Source organism: Apis laboriosa, unplaced genomic scaffold (genome assembly GCF_014066325.1).
Source record: "Apis laboriosa isolate Shangri-la unplaced genomic scaffold, ASM1406632v1 scaffold4_cov146, whole genome shotgun sequence".
Taxonomy (NCBI): Eukaryota; Metazoa; Arthropoda; class Insecta; order Hymenoptera; family Apidae; genus Apis; species Apis laboriosa.
In genome coordinates this window covers 562,554-581,749 of record NW_025223501.1, presented here as the reverse complement: position 1 = coordinate 581,749, position 19,196 = coordinate 562,554, and the positions used below count along the sequence as shown (strand labels likewise).

The following is a 19,196-nucleotide window of genomic DNA, read 5'->3' as shown; positions in this document are numbered from 1 at the left end:
ACTCGCTTAATGCACACATGTCGTATCTAATGGGATATAATCAGTCGAGTACCGGTTGAGTGTAGTTTAATGGTTTGTTCACTCACATTAGACCATACCAACAGACTTCTCTTTCGTATTCACGTTCGATCTCTTCAGTCTTCCTTGTGTATATCTTTAATCTGATTCTCAGGATAATCTAGATATTAAGAAAAATAGTAATAATATGAAAATTAATTTAAAGTTCAGTTTGAATCAATTCAGATAGGTTAGACAATTAAATAGGTGGATAAGGCATTAAATAAAAACTAGATTAGAATGTTAAATATTAGGTTCTTCAATATATAATAATTCAATATATAAAAATTGCACTACTATGAATTGAGAACATGAAATATAATGAAAATTGCAATAAATGCATCAAAGTACAAAATTAGGTTAAGGTTCGTGTTAAATGTCAGGATTGAGATTTAGTATTAGATTTAGGTTTTAGGTTAGTTTTTCTATTCAGATGACTATAATTACTTACAATTTAGAATTTAAACTTAGAAAAAAATTTCTTCTTCAAATCTTACAGCAATCGATTTAGAGTTCAGAACATAACCTCTTCTCTCCTCTCTTAATGAAACGTCTGCAATAAACTGAAAACCCTCTGGAGGCAGGGATGAACGCGCAATTTGCGGGCCAAGCCGGCTTCCTCGAATAATTGACGCAATTTCCGCGCTACAACCAACGGCCACCGATGACTCTGTGAATGCGAATCGTACGGACTAACGGACCGGTAACAATCTACCAGTGGACGTTAATGTTTAAGCACGCTCGAACGATTTCGAGTACCGCGCATCTGAATCGAAAATACCTGCCCTGTACAGGAATTGCTGTCGTCCTCGCGACATCGGGCATTAGGAAACTCGAATTAGTTTCGTGCTAGGAACATTTAAGCACGGTGACAATTATTTATTTAACCGATTGACAACAACTGACGAATACATATGTAATTTTGTATAATTTAATTCTACTTTTTATTGGATTTATTTTATTTTTTCGTTTTCTACGAGGTCTATATTTTTTCTCGATCTATTGAGTTGTTTTTAATAATTGTTTAAGAGGTTAATGAAACATTTCATCATGGAGAAAACTAATATAATAAAATAATATAATAAGAATATTTGTTTTGTCTTTTTTAACAATTAATTAAATAATCATGAATTTTTTATATTGTCGTAATAATAAGATTTATGCAAAATATTGAAATATTATATTAAATATTTTCCTAAGTTTTCAATTATATCGATTCGATTCGATTTGATTCGATTCAACTCGATTCTTTTCGATTAAATTAGGTTAAATTAATTTGATGTATTGAAATTAATTTTTATTTTTATTCAATCATTATATTCATAATGAAAAATAAATTATAATTATATGAGGTAACAAGAAAATCATTTCAATTTTTTCGAAAAAGATAATATCTTGTTTTTTTATGAACGATTGGATTAATACGAATAAATATGACATGGTAATCGAAAATCGTCGCAATTCTTTGGAAACAATAGGCTACGTTGTAAATTCATATTATAAAAATTGAATTCCGTCAGGCGTGGAACAATTAGAAAATCACTATTGAAAATAACAGTTAAATCAAATTTAATTCCATTAATAACAAATATTAACCACCTGTAATCCATAGTGAAATCTATGATTCCATCTTGCGTCTTCGAATTACGAGACATAAATTCCACCAGACATGCCTTATCGTGTTTCCCTTAGGGACTTCCGTCTGGTTGACCCAAATGCTTTCGGATTGACCCAGTTTCTGAACGTTCTCTAGGTATGTGTCTCGTTTATCTCCGCGGGAAAGTTCTCTTCTGTTTCATCGTTTTGGTTTTATCGTGGAAACATATTGTGTTCGCAGCTGCGAAATAGGAAAATGAAAAAGATATCTGTCAGATAACAGTTTCAATATTAGATTGCATTAGAGGAATTTTTATTGCAATATCTTTGAACAAGTAAAAAATTTGGAAGAAGAATTTCAATATAAAATAAAATTATAATACGTGTTATTAAATTTAAAATCTTGTAGAAGATATGTTGCAGAATGTAAATTCATCTTATGTATAACTTTAAAATGATCTTGAATTCAGAAATGTAAGATTTATTGGAATATATGTAAAGTTAGGTTAGGATAAATTAGAATCAAAAGCAAATTAATAAAAAGGTTAAGTTAATAAATTAAATTTAAATTGGATTTTTACTTCATTAGAATGAAATTTTTATAATATTAAATTAAAATAGATTTAAATCCGAAGCAGGTTAAATTAGGTTTAAGTTTGAATTATTTTTAGATTAGAATCAGATATAATTCATCATATTAAATCGAATTAATTATTTTATTTGAATTAGTTATATTAAATGAAATGATCATTAATATATTATATACATATATTAAATTAAATATTCATCTTACTCATCTATAGACACGAAAGGATTAATGTTGCAAGAGGAACAAGCCAAAATCGATATGTGACAGAGACATTAACGTAAATCCGCAGGAACGTTGTACTTAGCCCAAAAGCAGTTCGTAGAGAGGCTTGAATCCATAGGATAGCGTATGTGTTAACGCACACTTACTAGCACATCGTTGGCTGACTATATACCAAGTGCATCTGTTGGTAGTTGTTGTTATGCTCTTGCTTGGTTGTGTGTAGAGAAGGATTTTGAATACGAATTCAGTTCTACGAAAATTTCGGGGACACTTCACCAACGACTATTACATTAGCGGGATAATTGGAGCTGTCACGGTTCGTCTCTCGAATAATAACGTAGTCAAGATTATTATTTCCTAAAATAGAACGTTATATTTCATTTATTTAATTTTGCATTAATCATATTACGTTGAAATTAAAATTTCTTTAAAACTTTCATATGAAAAGAAATTGAAAGTTTTAAAGTAACTGAATTTTACGAGGTTAGGTTGAAATATTGATTAAAATATTTGTAAAATTCGGTTAGAATTGATTAAAATTTGAGATTTGTGTTAGATTTATTTAAAATACAAATATCATTACTCGAATAACACAATAAAAAGAAAAAAAATTATTCTCTTCTATTAAAAATGTCATACTTTCTGTTAGCCAATTCTGAATGTTACACGTAAAAAATTCTATTCATCAGCGATATGCGATTGTTCCAATGGATTCGATCGATAATCGTTTATCGTAGAAAACCAGAAAGACTTCTGGAAATATGTTTTTCCTAGCTTCGAAAACACAAAAATCGAAACCATGCCACAATGAAATAAAGAAATACAGTGCTATCATTACAAGTTGTATCCTATTCTGCGTTTTTTTCTACTACTGCATTGTATACATATTTTTTTATAATTTTTTTCTTCTGATCAAATATTTTTCTATGAAATAATTTGAATTTTTATCGATTTTTAGAAGTGCCAATTATATTTTTTCGTCTGTCAAAATAATTACAAAAATTCTTTTCACATATAAAATTTTTAAATTAATTTTTACTATATAGTTAATAAAAACGAGCTTTTAATCATTAAATATATATATATATAATACAATTTTTCCAGTATTGTTAGTCTATTAGTATTATAATATTATAATATTATATTATATTTTTCTATTTATAAAAATAATTAAAGAATTTTGTTTCATCTATAAGATCTCTTTGTTTATTGTCACAATACTGCTTTCTGCCTCTATTTCACTTTATCTAATGCAACTTAAAACGTTTAAAAATTTCAATAAATTTAATATTTTTAAATTTTTATTTTTGTTTTGAACTCTAAAATTGACTTAATAGACTTCAAAGATATACCATTAATATATATTAATATCTATATCTGTATAACTATTCAAAATAAATTTTGATTATGATGAATTATTTTATGAAAGTAATAAATTTAAATAAATATTGATATATGAAAAATTCTAGTTATTCTAATTGTTACTAGAGACTTTGCTGTCGATTCAGATAAGAATCTATCCCACTCCAGGATATAAATTGACATTAAGTCAACCATCGTGGAGTCGGAATTCAGTTTCTATCCTATGGCAATGAATGTGGATTAACTCCATGTTACATAGGGCTTATATAGGGTTGGTTTACGAGGAGTGCTGTGGGTGAGAACTGATAAATAGACATCGATTAAGCATAGTCCACTACAACCACATATTGAAATAGGATTCTACTATGAGAAATCGCGTTTTGTATTAGCGGCCGCTATTGATACTCTATAACCTATAAAATCAACTTTCATATCTTGTCTTCTATCATTTCTAAATAATTTTACTGAAATTTTAATCTTCTTTTTTTAATCTCTGATTAAATTTGTTTGGATCGACAATATCAAAAATATCAATAAAATTCTTGATTGCTCCTAATAATACTCTTAATAAGGTGCAATTTTGAATATTTCAATGTTTCTTAGATTTCAAAAAATAAGATATTTATCTCATTTATTTACATTTATTAAACAAAATTTTCTAGATTTTAAAATATAAATTGTACGATTAATTACTCTTTTCCATAGATTTTCATCCAATCATTTTCACAATACTCCAAAAATCAATCATAGAGATAAAAAATTTTCAGATCGTGCACAGATTCTAGTTTTTCAACGTAGAAGAAATCTCCATTCCTATTCTCGTGAAGCATAAGGTTTTAAATGAACTCCAGGAATATTTATTTACACGGTGATAAATGTCTCGCAATCAACAACACGAGCGAACGATTCTCAAAAGACGATCTCTCAACCATTCCACGAATTTAACGACGCTGCTCATATCGATCCTTTTGATTTGAACAAGGTTTGTGTCTCCACGCCTCTTAATGAGACCTGTGAAAGCCTCAAAAGATTCATCTACTGTTCGTAGAATATTAAACGGCCGGTTCCTATTGCCAGTACAATATCGACACAGTAGAAAAGCCGATTATTTCCGTAGTGATGCTGATTATTGTGGAAAAGATCTCTGTTTCTCTTTCTTAAACTCTATATTATATTGTATATTTTTAATTGACCTAGTTTATGTTCTTTTGATTGCAGGTCATCAATGGCTGAAAACGAATCTGGACATCATTCCTGAGTCTGGTTGGTCGGTGGATCCATTTGGTCATGGAGGTACTATACCTTACTTTCTGAAAGCATCTGGAGCTTCTGGCACAGTGATCCAGAGAATACATTACGCTTGGAAGCAATGGTTCGCCAAAAAACAATATGGCGATTTTATCTGGCTCCAACCATGGGATCAGATTGGCAAAGCTGATATGCTGACTCATAATCAACCGTTCGATATCTATAATATCAAGCATTCTTGTGGTCCACATCCTCATGTCTGTCTCAACTTCGACTTCAGAAAGATTCGCGGAGAGTATACTGAATATTCAGTCAGAGCAGTAGAAATCACTCCAAATAACGTGAAACAGATGGCAGAATTGCTTTTGGAACAGTATTCTAGGACTGGATCATTGTTCATGCATAATGTGGTGCTAATGCCACTTGGAGATGATTTCAGGTAAAATTGATTTTATTTGATGTAAAAGTTGTAAGAAATTATTTAATTAAACATTAAACATAAGATACAGAATAGCAAGTTTATATTAATTTTAATTAATTCGACTTTAGTTATCTTTAATGATAGTAAGATTGATATTAATCTAATAATTCGTAGATATTTATATATGTCTACAATGTTTATTTTCGTCTGTTCGCAGGTACGATCATGCTATCGAGTGGGACCAACAATATACCAATTATAAGATTCTAATGGATTATATCAACAGCAGAAAGGAAGAATATAATGCAGAAGTAGTATTTGGTACACCTAAAGACTACTTCCATGAGATCAGAAAACGCGTAGAGAATTTTCCAAGCTTGAAGGGTGATTTTTTCGTATATTCTGACATCTTTAGCGAAGGCAGGCCAGCCTATTGGAGTGGCTATTTCACCACAAGGCCATATATGAAGATCCTAGATCGTGAATTGGAAGCGAACCTTCGATCAGCGGAGATTCTTTACACTATTGCGTTAAATGTGGCGAAACAATCTGGAAAAGATTTTATGTTGTATGAAACATATTTTGAAAAACTGGTGAAGGCTAGAAGAAATTTAGGTTTATTCCAACATCACGACGCGATTACTGGTACCTCCAAATCTTTTGTTATGAAAGACTATGCTTTAAAACTCTTTGAATCTATATCAGATACGACCAGTCTGCAAAGTTTCGCCATTCAATCTTTAGCTGGAAGTCCAAGTAAGCCTAATTCGGTATATGTTCTGGCTGAATCAGACAGAGATAGTTATGAGAAATTACCAAAGAAGATACCTATCGGAATTAACGGTCAGGAAACGAAGAAAATAGTATTATTTAATCCTTTGGCTCAACCCAGACACGAGGTAATCAGTCTAAAAGTCACTTCTTATAAAATCAGAGTTCTGGACACACAAAAGAATCCTATTCCGTATCAGATAGCTCCTGTGATGAATGCAACCAGTATCACTCATGATGTCTATGTTTTATTATTTGTGGTAGAACTGAAACCTCTAGCCATAGCTACTTATCATCTTCAACAAATTGATAAAGTACCCATGGAGGCTATTTCTACAGTATATTGCAGTAGATGCGGCAAGGACAATGTATTTCCCATCAAGCCTATGCAAGTAGGAGATGTTCAATTGGAAAATCAAAGAATGAAGTTATTGTTTGATGGTCAGACTGGTTTCTTAAAGAGAGTAACCAAAAAGGCGACTGGTAAAATCATGCAATGTGCCATTCAATTCGCTGCCTATCCGTCCGCACAGTTTCATAGTGGAGCCTATTTGTTCATGCCTGATCCTAACCTTCGTGATATTGATAAGGATGTTCTAGAAGCTTATACACCTCATCAAAAGATTTACATCGTTAGTGGAAGCCTCAGTTCAAGGTTGACTGTTGAGTATGGGAAATTGTTGACTCATCATGTTGCCATCTACCACAGAGATGATGGATTGGGTGAAGCAATTTATTTGAGAAATATTGTAGACTTTGAAACTCCTCCAAAAAATCGTGAAACAGAAATGTTCATGCGACTGCAGACTGACATACTCAATGGAGATCCTCCAGAGTTTTATACAGATTTAAATGGTCATCAGATGATCAAGAGGACAAAGATAGATAGGATTGGCATTGAGGGCAATTACTTTCCCATCACTACTATGGCCTACATAGAAGACACTAATCACAGACTTACTCTTTTAGTGAATCACTGCCAAGGAGCAGCCAGTTATCAACCAGGATGGTTAGAAGTTATGTTAGACAGAAGAACATTATATGATGACTCCAGAGGAATGGGTGAAGGTCTTTTGGATAATCGAAGAACTATCATTAAGCATTGGTTATTGCTAGAAGACATTATTGGGGAAAAGGACAAGTATTCCAAACCTTCACTCTTTGCTAATCATTTGAGCAATGCTCTCAATTATCCTGTGAATATTTTTGTGGTGGATGGAACAGAAGGCGATATAGCAATGGTACCAGAGGTTAGGCTACTTAGTCAGAGTTTTCCATGTGATTTACATTTGCTAAATCTTAGGACCAATCATGATCAAAAACTGCCACATTTCCCTGTGAATAGTGCTCTGATGGTGCTCCATAGACAGGGTTATAGTTGCTCCGTGGGAGTTGATGTTGCTTTAAAACACTGTCCACTAACAGAGAAAATTGGTCAGGGGACATCTTTCTATAAACTAGCAAATCTGAACGTGACCAAAACCTCGCTAACTGGCACCAAGACGAAGCAGAGGTTAAAAGATGGCCTTCAGGAGGTGAACTTACAACCTATGGAGGTGGAAACGTTCAACGTGAACTTTGTCCAATGATCCTAAATCCAACAGAAGCATTCACTTGCCTTCTGAACAGGACACTGCCCTAGCAGATGCTACCTCTTCGGATCTTCGTGCAATCCACTAGAATCAGAAAGGGGATTATTCTGCAAATGGCGCTGAAACCATGTTCTTCTTGCCCCTCGTTTTTTACCTTGTGTTCCATGGTCAATTCAGTGTACATATTAGACGCCACGGTGAAATTGACTGTGTTTGCACCAGTGTACATATACATACATACACACACCAGGTCATCACATACTGTACTGTTTCATTTTTCAGTTGGTTTTCCAATTAGACAAGCAAAGATAGGAAGGGAGAGTCAACATAAGAAAAGAAATTATACAGATTCAGCTGTGTCTTCTGACTTCATGTTCTCTCTAATTCACAAGCTTTCCCGTATATCTCGAACTACAGAAACTCTTCATATTCTTTGTTCTCTGAAGTCTGATCTTCATAAAATCGTTTATCTCTATACTAATCAATTTTTACATTTAAATATTTCAAAGAAATTGTTGACGCAAATCAGGCTTTAGAAACATGCCAAAATAGATCAATGACGCAATTAAACAATCAAAATATATTATAGACTAGTAATCTATCTAATAAAGATTCAGTTCGTATGAGGCGTACGGGAATTGTGAATTACGATAAATAAAGTGCTCCACTTAGCCTGAACATTTAAATATCTTTGCAGAATTTAAAAATAGTTTATTGAAAAAAAAAATTCTTTATATAAATTATTCTGTTTTAAAATTATAACATTTTACACTTTACAAAATCTTGACAATTGATATTTTTTTATAAATAATAATAATCTTTTTAATAAAAATAACATTGCAAATGTTGAACAGTCTACAAAGCTCAAATCTTTAAAATTCTTGTGAAGTTCTTGGTCACTTATAACAGGACAATAATGTTTGCTCCACAAAAACAAGTGACTTGCCCGAAAAATATATAAAATGCTCAAGCCAAATGGATCACCATGTGAAATATTATAAATAATATATTATATTGTACATATCAATCCAGGACTTTACCTTAGACCGTATATTGTGATAGCGTGAGATATATAATGTAAATGGTATATACCTATTTTCATATGCAAAATCTTATACGAAAAGACTCTCTCTTCCTTCAGCAGGCAGAATTATAAAGAGAAAATAATAACCAGAAAATACTGGTGACTTCCAACGCTCTTCCAATTCTAGCGGGGACACAATTTAGTTGAGCCTAAAGGCTGGAAAGTACCTATTTTTTACTTTTGCTAAGGCGTATCCGGCTAGAGAGGCGAAAAGATTCGATCAAGCGTCCGCTGTATGACAGATTTGTGTAAATACTAGATTAATTAGCGGAATAGAAAGTATCAAACGGATTTCATGCGAATCCTGTGTCACTTTCTTAGAACCTATAGGTGAAGCATATTTCTTGGCCAGAGAAAAAATTAGGCTCTTTTTAATCTATAAGGTTTCCCTTGACGAATTCAATAAATTAATTTAAAATTGAGGAATAAAATTAAATATTTGTTATTCAATTGTTAAACTATTTTAACTTTATCTGTTGAATATTAATTATACAAATTTTATCAAAAAATGTCTAGATAAAGCATTTATTATTAGAATGAAATATGTAAAATAAGTTTTAATATATTATTTTATTTTATTAATTATTAATTTTATAGAACTATAAAAGTTTATTTTAATTATTATTTTAAATTTTTAGAATTTTTAACTCTCTGGCAATTTTATTTTCCAAGGGAATCCTAATGCAAACAATGCAACTTAATGATAATACAGATACAATTAAGCTCAGTTTACTGAGATTTTTGTTTTTTAATTCGAATTGTCAACGACTTTAATGATGTAAACAAGATACATTAATGGAGTTAAAATCAACTTTTAATAAAGTTGAAAACCAGAGGAAAACAAAAAATGAAAAAAAACGCTTAACTTTTAATTTTATTTTATGCCTTTATATTCTTAACTATATATTTCTATAAAAATTGTAAATATATAAATTAAGTTTTAATACTGTATACAAATTAAGATATTATATATATAATTATTGTTTGAATTTTTTAAATATCTTTTTAAAAAAATTACTATTATCAAAATTTTTTTCTAAAGATTTTAATATCAACTTCAAAAAAAATATTTTAATTTATGAAGAGTCTGCCTATTTCTAAATAGGCCAACTCAAGAAAGTAAAAAATATTAAATTTTAATAAAATACGTGACCATCAGAAGATTCGCGTTGGAATACCGGGGAAATTAGATCAAAAAGAAAAAAAACGATCGCCGGAGATCCGTGACTGTCCTTGTAATGATATTGTAATATATTACATGTTTGTGCTGTCTCTAGAGAAGAAAGATCTATATTAAAGATGGTATATGTATACATACGTGTACGTATGCACGTGTTATTTACATGTGTAATACACGTATATAGAGATATATTTGAAAATTTGGTAGGACTGCCCGCAAGAATAATTACTTGCGAGTTGTCCAGCCGACGAGGACAATTATACACCACGATATTCTTTATGTTACAATGTAATATTATATTTATTGAATAAAGATAGTAACTGACGTATTTTAATTAAGAGAATCGAGCTGACTTTTTCCCATCTCTTCCTCTGATCAAAGATCTATTTCAAGAAATATAATTGCATATTACATTTCATATAATTTTAAAAATATGATTCTTAATCCAATAAATTAAAATATTATTATTTCAGTTTTGCATTTTTTAGATGAATTTCAAGTAACTGCAATTTAATGCAATTAAAGTATAAACTTTATGGATTCGATCTTCTCCCCAATGTCAATCAAATCCCCTTCAAAAATAAAGAAGAACTTCAATACTAAATTGTACTAAAGTGAAAGAAAAATAAAACCAAGAAAATAGAAACAAGTATCAAGTCTTGAATTAAACTTTGTATTAAGAAGAAATTCTCATTTAAGGAAACACAAACTTGTTATATCAATTTAACTTCTTCAACTATTTCAGTGATGTTGCATTAGCAATGAAGAAACAGGGATACGATGAAGAAATAAGATCTAATGTCATCTGACTGGCAAATCTGATAGGCAACGCATGATAGTAAATCAATGAAGCGACACTCCCTCGTCGAGTATCTGGGCTAAGCTTTAATCGATACGATTCCTTGACATAATTCTCATTAACGAGAGTGCGCGATACCAGCTGATGTACTGATAAACGCCATAAATGCTAGTTCCTTGGCTGCCGCGATTCGTGGGAAGAGGGTTAGAGGGTCATCAACATAAAATAGAAGATTCATTTGCATTCCTCTTGATACCTTAGGAAATTACCTCTACTCTGCCAGGATATTTAACTCTAATTGCATGGAATAATTTTAAGAAAAGGAATAAATTATCATTAGTTTCATATTATTTGCTAATAAATATATTTTCTATAGTAAAAGTATATATTTATATATTTTTTATAGCAAAAGTATATTACTATTGATAATTTTTAAATAGAGTTTCACTTATTTATACAAGTGTCTATTAATAGATACTGTATTTAAATCCAAATTAGATATAATAGATGAAGAAAAAAAAGAAAGAAAATTTAAAGATTAAAATTTTAATATCAGACTTTTATCTTTAAAACTTAAATGTATAATAATAATTATACATAATTAGATTTTAATGAAACATTTAAAATGTGGGTGCAATTAGCTTAAACGTTGTTTCAATGTGAAAATAGTTTGATGTAAATCTTCAAGAGAGAAGAAAATTAATTTGCAAACGACAGTCGCGAAACTTGTCATGTCGAAGAACTAACAATGTGTTCTCATTGTCATTAATTAAGAACGTCAGGAGAACATTGAAAGTGGTGAAAAGAAGAAGAAAAAAATCGATGTTACGACTGTCAGTTCCACAGCTGTGTCTAACGAAGCTCGGATAGAAACTCCGGTAGTACGGAAATCGAACCAATTATAATTAAAAGTTGTAAAACGAGAAGAATCTGTTAGCTCTTTTCTATCTCTAATTTTAATTTTTTAATTTCTACGAATTCTAAGAAATCATATTACTTACATTCTTCAATAATTTTCTTAATTGTTATTAATATTTTATAATATAATTCTTATATATATATATATTGTATATATAAGAAAAACAATGATTATAATTTTAAAATAAGATTAAAAGACATTTTTTGATTTTAGTTAATTTTAGAGATATTTATTGTTTATGACTGAAAAAAAGTTTAAAGATAGATTAGTAAGTACAAAAGTTAAAAGTTCTAAAAATCCTGCCACTTTGAAGCAATAATCCAGTAATATCGTTGTTCTTCTAGTTTGAGAGAAGAGAATAGAATTTTTTATATCGGCCAAATTATCGAGTGGATTGTTGGTCGAGGTTTAACAATACTTTTTTTTTTGGCCGAAACAACGGGTTATTTTCATGTAACTCGTAAAACTCGAATGTAATATTAGTACAAAAAGCTGGGAAGTAGGCCACCCGTGTAAATGACTTCAAATGAAACGCATTCTTGCATCCAGACAAGTTTTTTTTCTTCGTACAATGGTCGCTGGAAGAACCAATGTTTTATATTATAGATCTTAAAAAACTTGAATCACTTTATTAATTGTTATAACAATATATTTTTTAAATATTTAATTATTAAATCTTACTTAAATTAAGAAATTTAATTAAATAATAAAATTTCAAAAATATTTTTTCTCTAATTTTCTTCATTCATTTAGAAAATTCAATTTTGATAAATTAAAAAAAAAGCATAAAGCTTATTAGAATAATAACACAATATTTCAAAAATGTATTTTAGAATTATTATTATCACAAAGATAATAATTTCCAAAAATTAATAGAAGAACATAAAGGAGCAAGATCATTTATTTAATTATTTCATTATTTTTATTTTTAAAGATACACAACGCAAAAATACAGTACAAGATGCGGTAATATGATCAAGTGTAACTAAAAATACCATGAGAGGAAATAATAAAAATTGCAGAGATAAAAAGGAAGTCATAAAACGTCGAGCTTCTAGTGAGTTAAAGACACTGGCAGGCTAAACTTATTTCTGAAAAAGACAAGGCGTCTGAAATTCCCGTTTCTGTTTTGGGGCTATCAAACTGGAGAGAAACTTCGCCAAGCTTTTTCCCAACCTCGACAATGGCCCAGTGAAATAAAGACACGAAGACTTTAATAACAGAGACCAGCAAGGGAAGGCAGACAAATAGCCGGCTTTCCCTTTGTGCCGTGAAAGAGGCGCAACCTCTTTTTCTTTCTCTTTTTCTCTCTCTTTTTATGTTATCCCACCAAAGATCCTATCCCGCCAGAAATTTCGTTTCAAGGCCTTGAAGTATCGTTAATTTGTATGGAAATACAGGATGGATTATAAACCATAGGTTGGCTTTCTTAAGATATCTTGAAGGCAAATTATTTCACGAAGAGATGGTGAATAATAGTGAAAATCATTTTTTAATATTTATCGCGATGTTTTCTTTCATTCTAGTTGTATTTATTCTGTTATTATATATATTTTTAATATATATATATATATTTTTGTATTTTTATACATATATATTATTTATCCCAACAATAGTTGATTTATAGTGCTTGATGAAATAATGGTTGATCTATACTACTTATCGAATAATATATTTATTACATTTTATGTTATAATATAATATTATATATTTTTAAGTTTTTATATTTGTTATTATGTACAATACAATATATAGAAATACAAAAAAATAAATATATAATATGACATATAGAAATATTAAAAATATATAAAATATATATCAAAATTATAAATATAAATATATAGATCCCCGGCGATATATAAATTTTGTTAAAATTTGTAATGAATAGTTTTAACAAGACAAATCATAAAACTAATCAATTGGTGCTATTTCTTAAATAATTTTATGAAAATGTAGACAAAGAGAGTAAATAGAGAGAAAAAGACAGAGATAATGTAAAAATATGGAAATCAGCGCCATCTCCAGAGTGCCATAAATGAAACACAAAAAAATAGATAGGATAAGAATTGATATGCAGCGCCATCTCTTGAAAACTAAAAACATCTATTTAAAGGATAAGGTAGAATAAAAATTAAAGATAAATCAAAATATAGTGTTCAAAAATGACACTGAACTCTTATTTTAGTTTATCCTGTTTTTAAATATTAAGCACTCAAGAAATAGCCTTATTAATCGATTTTTAAATTTATATTGTAAGATTCTACTAATAATATTCTGTTGTCGATAATAGTTTACAAGTTTGAAGATTTTTCAAAGAGATGGCGCTAAATAAATACTAAATATAGTTTACATATTTAATTAGGCAGATTAATTTTTTTTATTTATTTTATTATTTATTTTATTCAGATGCATAAATTCAATATGTCTCCTTTGAATATTTTTTTCCTAATTAATACCTTGCATCATAGAAATATGAAAAGAATATGAAATATGAAAACTTTGTATTAAATTTACATAGAGGGGGTGACCATAAATAACTTCATCTGAAAGAAACAATATAACCTATTTATAGATTGAAATAAATAATTTTAATAATTATTTAAAAATAATAAGAAAAATGACAGATTATTTAGCAAAACCTGCTTTCGTTGTTGGAGAAATTGATGAGGATCTTAACCTATCCTTACCTCCAACTTCCGGAGAAGAATACATTAAAAGAGTAGTGTAAGTAAAAGATTAAACAATTAACAAAAAACGAATAATTAAATTTATGATATTATTACAGAATAGAAGCGCAGAAATGTGCTGATATTGTAGTAGCCGACATTGATCGGAAACATTTTGGGAAACCTACAATTGATGTCGAACCTGTAAGTTTGCAAACGATGTTTTACAATCGTTTATACGAGAAATTAGAATTCTACACTTGTTAGAATTTAAACAACATATATAATAATTATGTAAACGCAACGTTATAAGTTATCAGGCTGTATGGAGGCACCACCATGGCTTGGCCCTTCGCTTGATTGGCAGTTATATCAAGTATCAGACTTTTCCAATATCAGATTATATATAAGTCAATTGAAAAATGAAATTCAATCATTAAAACGTAAATGGAAACGTCCAAAGATTGATATGGTATTTATTAAAATTTTTTGAATGTTTGCTATATATTTGCCTTAATGTTAATCTTAATTTTACAGCCAAGTATTGATGATGAAAAAGGTTGGATCAAATTTTGTTCAAGTAATGATAAGGAAAAAACAAGAATTGCTCCAACATTGGATATCATCTTTTGTTTAAATCATCCAGAAGTAGAACAAATATTAGAATATTTAGTGGAACACATTGAAACACTGGAAAAGATAGAATATGAATTGGGTCAATGGATATATGCATTGCTAGTTGTTCTGCAAATGCCACTAACTCCAGATACATGTTCCTGTTTAAGATCTTTGGCTAGAACATGTTCAATCATGCGTGCAAAATCGGTAATAAAGAATATTAGAAAAGCAATATTTTTTATTTTTTAACAAATCAATTTTATTGCATATTTGTATATTAAATTTGTCATTGACATTAATCAGGAAGTAAATTAAAAATTAAAATAATAGTTCAAAAAAAATTCATCATTTATATTAAAATGAAACATAAAAATTGTTTACAGATTTTTTTTTAATTAATTCACCATTTAACAAGCAGAAGATTCCAACTTCAGAATTCTGATTTAAATTAAATTTCCATATGCATTAAATGAAATTTATTCATAAAAATTAATAATTTGATTTTGAATTTAAATTTTCAACAAACTACTTTATATTTTGCACTTATTAATAAATTTAAATAAAAAATTATTTATTTTTCTATTTTATTTTTCTAATGTTATCAACAAATGCAAAACGAAAAATAACTTGTTTTAAAAATTTCGTAAAAATCAATAATCCGAAGTTGGGTCATTTCTTGTAAATTTTAATTGTGTCTACTTTTTTATTCTTTTTTTTCGTTTATTTTTTTAGAAGAAACTGGAAATACATGAAATAGGAGCACTGAATTTATTTATATGTCTAGTTGCGAGATATTTCCGTCAATTGGATTTGGCCGATCCTTAAAACCATCTAATTTTTATTGAAGTGCAATTTAAATTATTTACTTTGTGTATGATTTAATAAAATCGACCTTTTAATACATTTGTATTGTTTTTTTGCACACCTTTCCCTTTACTTAAAATATACTACTGGTTATTAGGGTACAATGAGGCAACATTTTTTAATTAAATAAAAGTGTATTACAATAATCAAATAATAAGTGAGAAATTGAAAAACCGAAGTTTATTCTTAAGCTATATTCTCTTGGTCCTGAAGAAGTGCAGTTGCTAATCTTTCTAAGTCATCATAACTAAGATTATTCACTTTATTCTTTAGGTCTTTTATCAATTCATTGATTATTGACTCTGTTTCTGATTCTGTATAATAATGCCTCAGAACTCTAGAAATTTCATCTCGTAAGAGATACATGCCAGACTTGCTATGTGAAGCCTTTCCCTCACTAGATCCTTCTTCTGTCTTTTTAATAACCAAAAGATTTAACTTGCTTCCATCTTTGATTCCTGGATAAAAACTCAGTGGATTTTCATCTGAAAATTTGTTTCATCAAAATATTAAATTGTTAATCTAAAAAAATTAACTAATATTTTCTTTGTAGTTTGAATCTCACCAGCTAATGCTTTGCCCGTAAGCAATAGTCTCTGATGTGGAACATCTATACCCAAAAGATCGCTGACTTTGTGCTTTAACTGAAGAACTGTATCCGAAGGTGTAATCTATTACAATAAACAATTACTTAATAAAATTTCAACATGCCATAAAATGTATTTAAGCAGCATTAAAACCATTTTAAATGTGAAAAGACATCAAAATTAACTGATTATTTTAAAATATGGAAAAGATACCATCTTTGAATCTGACAAATTTCTAGAAACATCGTCAGCGGCTGACAAAAAATTTATCGTGTAACGTTTCTTGTAAATACAAAAAAAAAGAATCCAAGGTGCTGAGTACTCACGTCAACAACGCATTCTTTTCCTTGAAGCTTCTTCACGATAACTTTCATGATGTAATGTGCACGCCGAAGCGTCCGTAAACCAAAACGAATGTGTAAAATCAAATTCTTCTCAAGAACGGGACCTTTAATGACACCGATAAGGATTCGAGCATTTTATTGTGAGGTTATATTTTGCGACACACGATATTACTAACACACGGCGTCATCAACTATTTCTACCGAGGACACGCGTACACATGCACACAGGTAGTCAGAAACCCTTAGACGTGCAAATACAGAAGTCGATACTGAACGTTCTTTATCGATAGATACGTGTCATCGAGATTTCCCTTTTCTTCTCTTTTTAAACATTTAATCAATCATTTTATTAAATTCTTATAAAATATTTCGAAACATTGTGAATTTTTTAATTTTATTAATTATTCTTTTACTATTTAAGAAAACGATGTTCACTTGTATCAAAAAATCATTTATTATACTTCGATACGATTTATCGATACTCATGTCATAAATTTTGGCGGTTAGTCTAAATGTTAATATTTTATTTTGAGGTTAAGTTATACATTTTTCGACTGATAAAAAACACATAAACATTAAGAAGAACAAAACAAATATTATGAGTAATGTTAAAGAAATGACAAAATTATTGGACGAAATTTGTATTGATCATTCTAAAGATATTAAAATTACCTGCAGAGATGATCTAACCCCGTATTTTAAAGCCTGGGATCACAGCAACAATAAAGTTCACTTGTCAAAGGTAAATATGTATATATATATGTAAATATATACACACATATATATATAAAAAAAAAGAATATATTTTATTTATTCCAATGAAATTTTTTGTTTTCTTATTTTTCTTATTTTCTCATTTAATTCAATTGTTAGTTTTTTGAAATATTACTAAAATGACAACATAATATGAGGTTATTAAGTATTGATAAAATTTAGAACATAGTTTGATTTTTTCTTAATAAATATTAAAAACATGATAAACATTATTTCAAATAGTATGCAACTTTCTACTGTTATAACTTTTAATTGTTCTTTTACAAATATAAAATTATAAATTAGTTATATCATTAATGAAATATATAAAATATTTAAAAATATTTATAAAAATGATTAAATTTTATAGAATCTCATAAAAAATGATTGAAAAAAAGCAAATAAATAACTATATTATATATATATATAATATACTATATATATATATAATATATATATATATATTCTATTATATTAATATAAGAATATAAAATAAACTTTTTTACAAATAAATATTATTTAATTGTTAAGCCATTGATTTTTTCAATAATACATTTCTAATTAATATTCATTCGTGAATAATTTTTCAAACAAAATGTATGTTTAATGTCATCTTCTCCATTTCAAATTTTTCTTAGGTACCACAAATATGTAAGGATGAACCGTGTCAGCTTGGTATCGACGAGGCTGGACGTGGGCCAGTCCTTGGGCCCATGGTTTATGGAATTTCTTACGCACCTCTATCCGAAAAACGGCTTCTCGTGGATCTAGGTTGTGCTGACTCCAAGAGTTTGACAGAGGAAAAAAGAGATACAATTTTCGATAAAATTTGTGAACAATACAAGACAATAGGTTGGGCTGTGGATGTCATATCTCCTAATGTTATTTCAAATAGCATGTATCGTCGTGTAAAAACTTCTCTGAACGAGGTGTCTATGAATTCCGCGATTGAGCTAGCTAAATTAGTGATTGAAGCTGGTGCAAGGATCACGGAGATCTATGTAGACACGATAGGTAAGCCAGAGAAGTATCAAGCCAAATTGGAACAAATTTTTCCAGATATAAAGATAACAGTCGCGAAGAAGGCCGACTCTACGTATCCTATTGTCAGTGCTGCCAGTATTTGCGCTAAAGTCTCTCGTGATCATGCTATAAGAGCTTGGCAATTTCTCGAAGGGTCGATAATGACAGAATACGGAAGTGGATATCCAAATGATCCAGAGACTAAAAAATGGCTGTCCGAAAATGTGGATCCCGTATTTGGGTTTCCGCGTATAGTCAGATTCAGCTGGTCTACCGCTGAAAAGATTCTGGAATCAGATGCCTTATCCGTTGAATGGGAAGAAATGGAAGACGTAAGGAATCCTGGGGAGCAAAAGATTTCCAGTTTCTTTGCCAAATCACCAGATAAATCTTTCAAATCTCAAAAAAAGCGGCATCAATTTTTTACCGAAAGATGCCTCTTCAATACTTCCACATTATGATTTTTCTAATTTATATGCGATACAAGTAATATATACACCC

At 29.5% G+C, this 19,196-nt stretch overlaps 4 protein-coding genes across 10 annotated transcripts in view; 3 read left to right on the top strand and 1 right to left on the bottom strand.

Moving 5' to 3' along the window:
* Positions 1 to 9,430, top strand: part of LOC122717161 (alpha-mannosidase 2) — a 145,590-nt gene extending 136,160 nt beyond the window's left edge. For all 7 annotated transcript variants that reach the window (XM_043940953.1, XM_043940954.1, XM_043940955.1 and 4 more), the window contains 2 exons: positions 5,045 to 5,513; positions 5,713 to 9,430. In XM_043940953.1, coding sequence (XP_043796888.1) covers positions 5,045 to 5,513; positions 5,713 to 7,855 — 2,612 coding nt within the window. In that variant the 3' untranslated portion in view covers positions 7,856 to 9,430. The remainder of the gene's footprint in view (positions 1 to 5,044; positions 5,514 to 5,712) is intronic.
* Positions 9,431 to 14,246: 4,816 nt separating this feature from the next.
* On the top strand, positions 14,247 to 16,027 carry LOC122717299 (gem-associated protein 2). The gene is made up of 5 exons (XM_043941239.1): positions 14,247 to 14,564; positions 14,626 to 14,710; positions 14,820 to 14,978; positions 15,044 to 15,331; positions 15,857 to 16,027. The coding sequence occupies exons 1-5, from the start codon at positions 14,458 to 14,460 to the stop codon at positions 15,947 to 15,949; spliced, it is 732 nt and encodes a 243-aa protein (XP_043797174.1). The 5' UTR covers positions 14,247 to 14,457; the 3' UTR covers positions 15,950 to 16,027.
* On the bottom strand, positions 15,797 to 17,092 carry LOC122717300 (ubiquitin-like protein 4A). Its single transcript, XM_043941240.1, has 3 exons — positions 16,902 to 17,092; positions 16,554 to 16,659; positions 15,797 to 16,473 (listed from the first exon to the last, which is right to left on the bottom strand). Exons 1-3 carry the CDS (start codon positions 16,947 to 16,949, stop codon positions 16,175 to 16,177), a joined length of 453 nt encoding a protein of 150 aa, XP_043797175.1. The 5' UTR covers positions 16,950 to 17,092; the 3' UTR covers positions 15,797 to 16,174.
* On the top strand, positions 17,010 to 19,170 carry LOC122717296 (ribonuclease H2 subunit A). The gene is made up of 3 exons (XM_043941231.1): positions 17,010 to 17,147; positions 17,453 to 17,661; positions 18,311 to 19,170. The coding sequence occupies exons 2-3, from the start codon at positions 17,518 to 17,520 to the stop codon at positions 19,154 to 19,156; spliced, it is 990 nt and encodes a 329-aa protein (XP_043797166.1). The 5' UTR covers positions 17,010 to 17,147; positions 17,453 to 17,517; the 3' UTR covers positions 19,157 to 19,170.
* The last annotated feature ends 26 nt before the right edge of the window (positions 19,171 to 19,196 follow it).